The sequence below is a fragment of the Quercus lobata genome, chromosome 12 (assembly GCF_001633185.2).
Source record: "Quercus lobata isolate SW786 chromosome 12, ValleyOak3.0 Primary Assembly, whole genome shotgun sequence".
Taxonomy (NCBI): domain Eukaryota; kingdom Viridiplantae; phylum Streptophyta; class Magnoliopsida; order Fagales; family Fagaceae; genus Quercus; species Quercus lobata.
The window spans coordinates 28212204-28223861 of NC_044915.1; the positions used below are offsets into that span (position 1 = coordinate 28212204).

General features: G+C 35.8%; 1 protein-coding gene across 1 annotated transcript; it reads left to right on the forward strand.

The window, feature by feature from the left end:
- The first annotated feature begins 7974 nt into the window (after nucleotides 1–7974).
- On the forward strand, nucleotides 7975–11383 carry LOC115972338 (epoxide hydrolase A-like). The gene is made up of 3 exons (XM_031092598.1): nucleotides 7975–8505; nucleotides 10406–10647; nucleotides 10872–11383. The coding sequence occupies exons 1-3, from the start codon at nucleotides 8041–8043 to the stop codon at nucleotides 11116–11118; spliced, it is 954 nt and encodes a 317-aa protein (XP_030948458.1). The 5' UTR covers nucleotides 7975–8040; the 3' UTR covers nucleotides 11119–11383.
- The last annotated feature ends 275 nt before the right edge of the window (nucleotides 11384–11658 follow it).

Consider the following 11658-nt stretch of genomic DNA (forward strand, 5'->3'; position numbering starts at 1 on the left):
GCACTGAGATTACATTTTTTTGTATACGACTCACAGGTGGAGCGCAAAGCCAAGGTCCAAATTGCTGTTCTTCAACTTTTAGGGAGCCTTCACTATCAAGCCACACCTTGCAATCCCTATCGTCATGGTTAAGACAACCGCACCAGTAGCAAATATTGGGTAGGCGCTCATACTTGAAAGAGACCCACTTTTCTTTGCCTTGTCCAACTGACACCATTCTTCCTCGACTTAATGGACGAGTGACATCCACGCTGACTCTTACCCTCATAAAACTCCCTCCATTCATCTCCATCTCAGACTTCCGGATGACCGTGCCAACAGTACTACAAATCCCTTCCGCCACCTTTGAATTCATGAATCTCACTGAGATGTCATGTACCTGCACCCAAAACGCTGTACTACTGAATTTCAAATCCTCAATTGGCACATCCTTGTCATAGCGTTGCAGCACCAAAAGGTGCTTGTCGAAGCTCCAAGGTTCATTTGAGAGAATGGTATCCACTTCATGCTTATTGTTGAACGTGAAGAGGACTATGTGATTGCCCATATTTTTGACTTTGAAGCCATTCTTTGATCTCCACAATGGCATAAAAGTCAAAGCAATCGCTTCCATATTCAGAGCCCTTCTTGTGTAGAATTTGCCAGCGATGATAAATTCTGGCGTAGCCAATTCCTCCTCAAGATCAAAAGTTGGCCCTTCTCTATCAGAAATCGACAAACCTTTACAATGGTTTGTAAGATCATCCATGATTTCACTGTTTCCCTAAACCCCGAAAGAAAAAAACCACTAACCTTAAGGATAACTTGTTATCCTAAGGGACAGAAGCACCTACACGCAGGGACGCACTATTCTACAGCCTAGTAGAAGCTCACAGAGCAACTTATGCATTCTTAATGCAATGGCATTATTATTTTGTCTTATAATCTCCACGTCCTAACCTGACCAAGTGCCCGTTTGTTTCCACGTTTTGAGCCCAAAAAGGGCTTTTTGAAAAAAGCCAGGCCTAAAATTGCGTTTGGTTAAGCCCAAAATGCAACTTTTTGATAAAAGTTACATTTTAGGCATAGGCCAAAAACGCGGACTAAACGCGGAAAAATTTATGGACCTCTGAGGGTCTATAAATGAAAACACGCACTACGCGTTTGATGGGTTACCGTTGCTGATGATGGAATTACGGAAATACCTATGAAATTAATCAGTTCTCTTAACGCCTAACCTCACGCCCCTCATCTCATCTCTCTGCTCTCCCTTTGCAAGACGCCTCCCATCTCTTCTCCCTGCTCTGCTCTGCCCTCTCCGTAAGTCTCTCTACTCTGTCTTTCTTCGTCTTCCTTTTCTTCCTCCTCTTCTTCTTCTTTCTTTCTGTCTTTCTGCATATTTATGGTTGTTTGGCCGTGGGTTTGGGTATCGCTATTTTTGTTTTTAGTGTTCTATCTCTTTTGGTCTCATAAATCTTGGGTATCGCTATTTCTGTAGTTTTGGGTATCGCTATTTCTGCGTGTTTTGGGTATTCAAAACCCGTGGGTTTGGGTATCTCTATTTCTGTAGTTTTGGATTGTGGTTTGTGTTATGGGTAATGATTTTTCTATGTGTTCTTTGGGTTGATTTCTCATGGGTATTGGTTGGTTATGATTTCTCTGTTCTTTGGGTTGATTTCTCATGGGTATGGGTTGTTTTGATTTGGACCGAACCTGGGTTGATTCTCATGGGTCTGGGTTGGTTTTGATTTCTCTGTTCTTTGGTTGATTTCTCATGGATCTGGGTTTTGATTTCTCAGTTATTTGAGTCTGGGTTTTGAATTTCTTTGTTCTCTATGTAGGCCATTGTCTGCAATAATATTACATGATCAGTCACGTTGCAAGTACTATGTTTATTTGTTAATGTCAAATACGTTTTGAAGGTAGAGATTTAATCAACAAAACACCAAGCAACACTGATCTACTACCAAAAACCACCAGGTACCAACACTGATCTCCCCAAACAACCACAACCGCCGCCTCCGTCGCCGATCGGTAAGTCTCTCTCTCTCCCTCTCTCTTTCTAAATTCCTGAAAGTTTGTATTTTAGATTTTGGAAAATAATGGTTGTAAAAATTTTCAATAATATTGAAATTATTATGAGATTTTGTTTTCTGTTGTGATCAATTGGATATGGTGTTAGTTGGATTGTTGTGAAATTGATGTTGGTATTGTGTATTTTATACTCTCTTAAAGGCTGGTATTGTGGATTTTCTCTTCATTATGTTATATTTGTGAGATTAGCTATGTGGATTTTTTTGAACACAGCCAAACACTGGAATTTTTTTTTTCTTGAAAATGTTTTCAGTTGAAAATATTTTCCGGCAGAAAACATTTTACGTCGAAACAAATTTGACCCTTTATAAGGATTGAGCTGCTTCTGCCACTCCTTTCTTTTCATGTTATTTTCCTTGATGAGTTTCAATTATGTTCCCTTTGTTTTGTCTCACTCTCCCGGAGAAAATTATCGTTGAAAGCTTCAGTTTTTCCATCATCATTGTGAAAATTATCTTAGCTATTATAGTATAATTATGTATAAGCCTATCTGTTTAGGGAACTAGATACTTTTGATGTAAAAAACTAAGGTTGTGATTGTTTAGTTTAGAGCTAGAATTGCGAACCTAGTTTGATATGCTGCATCCTTGCATAGACTTAAGTGATTCACTCTTAAGAAATGTTTTGAAAGTTATGCTTGGATTTGTTTTATTTGTTATAGCAAAGCAGCACTGCTTTGAACTGTATGATATGGATGCGTGCTTGGATGACTCTTAGGCTAATTGCTATATTGCAAGGGTTGCTTTTGTTGCAGTTGAAGTTCCAGTGGTTTTTGTTATTAAGGTTTAGAATGTGCACCATGACCCTTTTTTACTGGGGGCAGTATCATGAATGAAGTTGCCTAAAATTATTTAATACTTAGTGGATCTTTTTGGATATTTTTGGGTGTTATAAGTAAGGAATGGCAATCATGTAACTTTATTTTGTTACTAACATGCACCATGACCCTTTTTTACCAAGGGTAGTATCATGAATAAAGTTGCCTATACTTATTTAATAATAGGTGGATCTATTTGGACAATGTTGGGTGTTATATGCAAGGAAAGGCAATCATGTAACTTTATTTTGTTACTAACATGAATAAATAGTGAAGCCAGCCATCTAGGATTGAGCTCTTTACGGTCTTTTCATATCTTTTTTCTCCTTAGCTTGTCAACAATTTATGTTTGGAATTTGCATTTTGTATGAGCCCTGAAGTTTATAAGATCTATTAATTTATCTTTTCTAGTCTGTCATAACCTGAATTTCCATAGTTTTCTTATTTTTCAAGTTTTATGGCTCTCTAAGTGTGCTGCTATTTGTCATGGTGCTTGAGTACAAGAGTTCATCATGTATGTGGCTGCTTTTGCTAGTTTCGCAATTCTAGGTTCGCGATTCTAGCTCTAAACTAGATACTTTTGCTAAGAAAATGTGTCCTTGGCCCTGTTCTAGTGTTTCTCAGCAACCAAACAGTGGCTGTGATTGGTTAGGATTGTAGAGACAAAGTTTAATAATGATTAGTTTTTTTGTTTGCTTGATTTTGTTCAATATTAGTTTCTGCACTACTAGTTAATCAAATTATAACATCAATAGGGACTAGAGAGAAGGTGGAGGTTTCAAATATTAATAGTATTGCAGTGTTTTTGTACTGTATATAGGCAGGAGGATTGTTTAGTTGTTTTTGCCTCTGGATGACAATGTGTATTGAGAGATTTGGGGAAATTATTGAGTACCGTCTACTTATTTTTGTTTAGATTTTGTTGTTATTTCCGGGAATGTTCAGTTATTTCTGAAAAGCCTTTTTCTATTGTAACTTCTCATTGGCTTATTTTTATGGTTTTGCTAATATGCTTCAACCTCACTGGTTAACTTTATAGATGGGTAAAAACACAACTTCCAACCCCGAGGCAAAAAAGGCTAGAGCATTATGGGATAATAATTCAAGCTGGACAACTACTTTTTGTAACTTTTGTGTGGAACAGATTCAACTCGGGAATAGAAATAAAGGTGTTGCCTTTAGTACCGAAGGTTGGACCAATCTAGTGACCAAATTTTGTGATGAAACCGGTCAAAATTATGATAGGGACCAATTAAAAAGTAGGTGGGATGTATTAAAAGGTGATTGGAGAGTGTGGGAACAATTGAGGAATCTTGACACAGGTTTAGGTTGGGATGCAGTGAAGGGAACAATTCGTGCTACTGATGATTGGTGGGACTGAAAGTTGAAGGTGAGTTGAGTATTTTATTAATATGTAGTTAGTTGGAGATAGTTTTTTTTATATTATTGTTATATGAATGAAATTACAATTACATTTTGTAGGAATTACCCAAAGCTAAAAATTTTTGAGAGAAAGGTCTACAGAATCTAGAACAACTTGATATAATGTTTTGCATGGACCCCTTCTTCAAATACACTTCCTCCAATAATGCCACAAGAGGGTGCTAGTGATTCAGATGGTAGCTCCGAATTTAAGGATGATCAATGTGACATGAGTTTAGACATTGATAGTTTGCAACAAGGACATACTAGTCAATCACGTAGTTTAGGACAAAAGCGAACTAGCGAATCAATACCCTCACAGAAGAAAAAGAAGAAGAAGATAGGAGGAGCTACAATGTTGGACAATCGTATTAGTCAATTAATAACTGTATGTCAGAATAAGTCTGAAGGTACTTCTCGAGAGTTACCAAGTTCAATTGATAATGTCATGACGATTGTGAGAGCACTTCCTGGAGTGGATAGTAAGTTCGTGGTTCAAGCTTCCTTTATCTTACTAAAAATGTCATGTATGGAGATGTTCCTAACTTTCAAAGAGCCAAAGTCACAGCTGGAGTGGCTACAAGGAATGATTTGTTTGAACCAAAAGAAGTGACCAACCTTATGTGGTACTTTGTATTAGCTTAGGACTAATATTAACTCTATGTTGTATTAGCTTACGACTAATATTAGCTTTATGTTGTATTAGCTATGTTGTATTAACTTTAAACTAAGTTATGTAATATTTAGTATTAGTTTTGGACTAATATATGTGTAATGTAAACACATTTGAAGCAACTGTTACAGTGTTATGTACTTGATGTTCTGAATTGTGTTGGTATGCAACTTGTTTCTAGTCAACTGTTACACCTTTGTTACTTTGTTGATTATTATGTTGATTTATATTAAGTATTAGCAATGGTTGATTATTTGTTACTTTGTTGTGTAGCCTAAACCAATATGGATGATTATAATGGTACTCATGAGAGTGGCAATTTTATGGAACTATTAATGGATGGGGATTATAGAAATTATTGTGATTATCATGATAGTGGTGATTATAATAATGCTGACAATAATAATGATAGTGATAACAATGATGATGATGATGGTGATAACAATGATGATGATGATGATGGTGGTGGTGGTGAGAGTAGTGACAGTGATGATGACAGTGACAGTGATTCTAATGATGATGATAGTAATGACGATTCTGATAAGGAGTTTTACCAGCTTGTGGCAGTTACCTGTGAAGTAGTTGTGACATATTTCAATAAGTACATTAATAAGACTCCTTGTTATGATTCTAAACAAACAGGGTGGGCTTGGGTGAGACGTTGTATGGAAGCTAATGAGAAATTGTGTTACAACATGTTTAGAATGAAAAAGGAGGTGTTTCTTAATTTGTGTCAAGTTTTACAACGTGACTTTAAACTTCAACATTCAAGGAATATAAGGTTAGAAGAGTCAGTGGCAATCTGTTTACTGATACTTGGTCATGGAACATGTAACCGAATGGTTCAAGAAATATTTCAGCATTCGGGTGAAACCATAAGTAGACATTTTGAGAAGATGATCACTCTGTTGGGTGCTCGCTTTGCAGCTACATATGTAAAGCCTTCGGATCCAACTTTTAGTGAAGTTCCAACCAAAATACAAGACCATCCAATTTATTGGCCACATTTCAAAGTATGTGTACTATTGTATATTTGAATAAGTGTTATTGTCTATAAGATAATACAATGCATGTGGAACTGAAAACTATTAATGTTTTTATTAGGATTGCATTGGTGCGATTGATAGCACACATATGACAGCGGTTGTACCTACTGAGAAGTCCATTCCAAACTTTGGAAGAAAGGGATATCCAACCCAAAATGTGATGGCTGCATGTGACTTTGATATGTTATTCACATTTGTTTTGTCTGGATGGGAAGGTGCAGCACAAGACACTCACATTTTTCTTGATACTATTCGTAAACAGAGTAACAGCTTTCCGCACCCACCACCAACTTTGTAATTGGTTAATTAATTGTTCATTATAATGACATATTGTATGAGTGTGTTAATACAATTGAATTTTTTTTTCTAGGGAAATATTATGTAGTTGATTCTAGATACCCAATGATGAAAGGCTATTTGGCACCATACAAGGGGATATCATACCATCTTCAAGACTTTCGAAAGAGAGGTGGAAGCCCTAGAACTAGACATGAAAATTTTAATCATGCTCACTCATCTTTTCGATGTATGATTGAGCGCACTTTTGGTGTGTGGAAGAATAAATGAAGAATTATCAGAAACATGCCATCTTTTCCATTCCATATCCAAATACTTATTGTATTTGCTACTATGACTCTTCATAATTTTATTAGACTAAATGATAGGGATGATAGGGGCTTCATAAACGCCAATCGAGATTTAATTTCTAGAAGAGAACATAATAGTGAAGCAAATAGCAGTTATGAGCAGAACTCAGAATCTTTAACAGACCCTGTGATGGTGGTTCTTCATGATTCCATTGCTAATTCCATTTGGGGGGATAATAATTAGTAGTTGTCTTTTTTTTTTTATATATAATATTATGTAGTACAATTTAAACTTGGGTTATTGGTATGTATTTTATCATATTTTTTACATTTTTGTGATGTACAATTTAAACTTGGCTTATTGATATGTATTTTATATGTTTTTACATTTTTATGTAGTACAATTTAAACTTAGATTATTTGTGTATGTTTTACCATCTTTTTACATTTTTATTTTGTGCTTCATGATGATGGAAATTATTTAGATTTAATTAATATTAATAAGAAGTCATTAATAGTAATAACAAATAATTATGACATTAAAAAAGAAAAATTGCCCAAACATTATTAAAATAATACCAATAATATATTATTATTATTATTATTATTATTTAGTAAGTATATGAAATAGATGATTTAATAAGTATGAAATAAACTCACATCCAAACAAAAAAAAAAAAAAAAAAGTATGAAATAAATTCCCTTATATATACATTGTCCTTTTTGGTAATTTATCCCTCAAATTACCACTTTTATAAGTGCTAGCCAAACACTCAGCTTTTTCATTATGTACTTTTTAACAGTTTTTACCAAACACTCAATTTTTTGAAACTCCACTTTTTCATTATGCACTTTTAACAAAACTCCATTTTTTCATTATGCACTTTTACAAAAAGCTGAACCAAACTCACCCTAAGTGCTCGTTTGGATAGCACTTAACTTTGCTGCGTCTGCGTTTTCACTTTTTTTTTTTTTTTTTTTTACATTTCACACGTTTTGCAGAAAAGGGGGACAAACAACACTCTAGCGGTACTGTAACAGTACTGTTTATGGGACCCACAGCCACTTTATTCATTAAAAAATATTAAAAATAGGTCCCACGGTACTATTTACACATTTAAAAATTATTTTGTTACAATATTTTCAGTTTTCAATTTCAGCAACAATAAATTCAATCCAAACAAACCCTAAATCAACTTATGCAGGTTCATAGTGCATCCGCATTATTTTATTGTCTTATAATCTTTTTAAAAAGTCAAACCGGAACCAGATCAGTTAGATAAATAGGCTGAACTGAAGCCTCCAAAAAAACCACCTTCTCTTTTTCTAGTGAGGCACCAACTCAAAGCAAAAAAAAAAAAAAAAAAGGAATACCCAACCTACACTATCTGCCTCACATAGAGATTAGAGAGTGGAAAATCGATGGAAAAGATAAAACACACAACCATAACCACAAATGGCATTAACATGCACGTCGCGTCAATAGGGACAGGTCCAGTGATTCTCTTCGTCCATGGCTTCCCTGAACTTTGGTACTCATGGCGCCACCAGCTTCTCTCCCTCTCTTCCCATGGATACCGTTGCATTGCCCCTGACCTCCGTGGATATGGTGACACTGATGCTCCGCCCTCCGCCGCCTCCTACACCGTGTTTCACATCGTCGGTGACCTTGTTGGCCTTATTGACCATCTGGGTATCGACCAGGTCTTCTTGGTTGGCCATGACTGGGGAGCTATCATAGCCTGGAATTTTTGCTTTTTCAGGCCTGACCGAATCAAAGCACTGGTCAACACGAGTGTGGTGTGGTTTCCTAGGAACCCAACTATAAATCCTGTGGATGGATTTAGGGCTGTGTTTGGTGATGATTACTACGTTTGCAGGTTTCAGGTAAGTCACTTTTACTCTCTAATTGATGCAGCAGTTACTTTGTCCAAGTGTACGAGGGGATTGAGGGATTTCTCTTCCTCATTTTGGGAAATCTTAGATCTGTGGTGAATGAGATTTGGTGAAGCTTTCAGAGATTTGTGGGTTGAATAAAATTTGGGGAGGTAAGAAAAGCAACATGAGAAGGGTGGAGGAAGGTATTTTGGTTTGAACTTTGAACTGTTTGTTGCAGAGAGATGAACGGGCTTTGCAGAGAGAGTGACAAAGTAGAGAGAGACGAATGAAAGGTGATGAGGAATTGTCAAATTGGAATCATTGGATTCTGATGGAGTGGGAATGGAACAATAATGGGTGGAAGAAGTAAATGTCAAAAAAGTCAAATAGTGGGTGACTATTAAGTGGGGTGGGTCTTTTTCTTTTTTTTCTTGGTAGAACTTATAGAGTCTAGTATGTGTGATGCATCTTTAGAGTTTTAACAATATTTGTAAACATACATAGTATATTACTTTTAATATTTAAATTATAAGTTGTGCTAAAAATTGTATTAACATTAATAAAATTATAAAAAAACTATTAACATTATCAAAGTTAAATATACACAACTAATTGGCAACACATTATATTTTTATAATTTAAAAATTATTAATTAAATTATATATGATATCTGTAGGGACTCAATTTTTAACGATCCAAGGATGACATTGGGCTCGTGTGTAAAGGGCCTGAACAATATATTTTGTAGAGAGTGGGTTTGGAAAGGCTGGACCTTGGTCGTTGGGCAACGGTTTAGTCAGGATTTTCATGGAAGCCCATTCGAAGGTGGATTTGGCCTGTATGGCTAAGCCTTACACGGATGTGGTGCGAAGATCTATCTCCTCGGAATTAGTCCGAGGAGCGTCTCGTTCTCGTCGTCCTTCTCTTTTATGAGTTCATTCTCCCCCTTTTCTCTGGTTCCTGGGAAGACCCCCCCTTTGTCAATGCAACGAGCTTCCCTTTTATACTAGTATTTCCTTCCCATTCTTCACCTACGTGTCCGTTTCTCCTTGTTCGGGGTGGTTACTCGTCTTGTCAATCCTCACATCAGAGTGGTTGGGAAAAGCTGAACAGCATGGTATGAGTATGGGTTTGTCAGGCGATGGGCTCCACATTAAGGCGTTGGCAGCCTTCTCCCTTGTGCTGCTCTTGTACTGAATTTGTCATTTTCTCCAGGCTTTTTTGTGAGATGTTGGGCGTAAAGTCGTCTTTGGCCACATCCTTGGACCTTCAAGGAGCTTTCATTGCACGTTCTTAGCAGTAGGGCTCCTCGGCCTGGGCTTTGGGCTTTTAATACAAAGTGGGCTGGGACCTCAGATTTCGGGCCCACAATATCAGTTCAACATGTTTGAACTATAAAATCAGTAACCACTTCCTTTACTGGTTCTTTGATCGTACCAGATTTTTAAATCGTGTATAAAATACACTTTTGTGGTTTTAAAACTCTTGACTTTCTTTAATATCTACTATGCTTAATAAAAATTGTCAAAACTCTCTTAAAAGAATGGTTTAATATCGATTTAATCTTAATCATCACACTAGAAAATTGGTATACTGTTTGAGAATATTGGTTAATTGAAATTTTTTTTCTTTTTTGGCTTTTTGGTTAATTGTTTAATAAATTCATCATTTTGACATTCTCTAAGGGATTAAAGTTTTGGGACACTCTGTAATTTATCCCAGAATTAGAATTGAATTGTGTATTTTCCCTTGTAATTATCTTTATTTGTTTGTCTTTAAATTCTATTAAAAGTATACTAATCATGAGTCATTGCCATGATTCTCAGATCTTTATTTTTTTTTTTTTCAATCTTCTCTATATGTAACTCATCTTGATTCTTACATGAAGTTATTTAATTCTCTCCTGCAGGAACCTGGAGAGGCCGAAAAGGATTTTGCTAGCATAGATACTGCACAGCTATTTAAGAATCTTCTTTCAAATAACGATCCAAGTCCTCCATGCATTCCTAAAGAAACTGGATTTAGTGGTCTATTTAAAACTCCAGAGACCTTGCCCTCTTGGTTGTCAGAAGAAAATATTAACTATTATGCCAACATATTTAACAAGACAGGCTTCACTGGAGGATTGAATTATTATCGAGCTATTAAGCTGTATATTTCATGCTTCTTTTTTGTATGATTTTGAAAGCAGTATATTATGTACAATATATATGGGTAGTATATAAGTCATATGAGTAAGAATTTTTATCTCCATTGACTTTTGAACAAAACCAAAAAAAATTTCTGGGCAACAATTTTGATATTGAGATTAGCATCTACGAGAGAATCTATTTGCTTGAAACAATAAAAACATTAACAATTTTCTCTTCTTGTAGATCCTGGGAGCTCACAGGACCATGGACTGGACTTCAGATCAAAGTGCCTGTAAAGTTCATTGTGGGCGACCTGGACCTCACGTATAGCATCCCAGGTGTAAAGGAATATATTCACAGTGGTGATTTCAAGAAATCGGTGCCAAATTTGCAAGATGCAGTTGTAATTGAAGGAGCAGCCCACTTTATCAATCAAGAAAGGCCAGAGGAGGTCAATGCACGCATCCATGAATTTATCAGGAAGTTCTAATTGTCATTAGCCATATTATTTAGCACGCTAAATTCTTGTATGTTTCTATGTGCAACTGATACTTTACCTTGCTTAGGCGTGCTAATTATGTGTCTGATTGATATTAGTCTTCTTAGAGTTTGGACCTCATCATGTGCTAATTATGTATCTGTTTACTTCTGGCTTGAAAATTAAATAAGCATGTAATATTGCAGAGTCAATAACATCTTCTGCACATGGTGAGATCCATGTTTCATGTGATGTAAGGCACATAAACAGATTTAATAAAAGAATGCAATTAGATATCTTTCTCCCAAAACCCAACATTAAGCTTTGCGTTTTTTAGGATGAATTCGGAACAAAAACCCTGGCATTTGTTTTTGATTATCAGTAATGTAATCTTGAGATCTTTAAGTAATATAGGCAGTCCTCATGTATCTATACGTAGTTTTAAATGAATCATGTAACTTGTTAAAATAACATGATCACATTCTGTTTTAAGCGAGTAATGAACTTAGGAATTTAGTTACCACTTTTGCATACCCAGCCAAAGGCAAATAA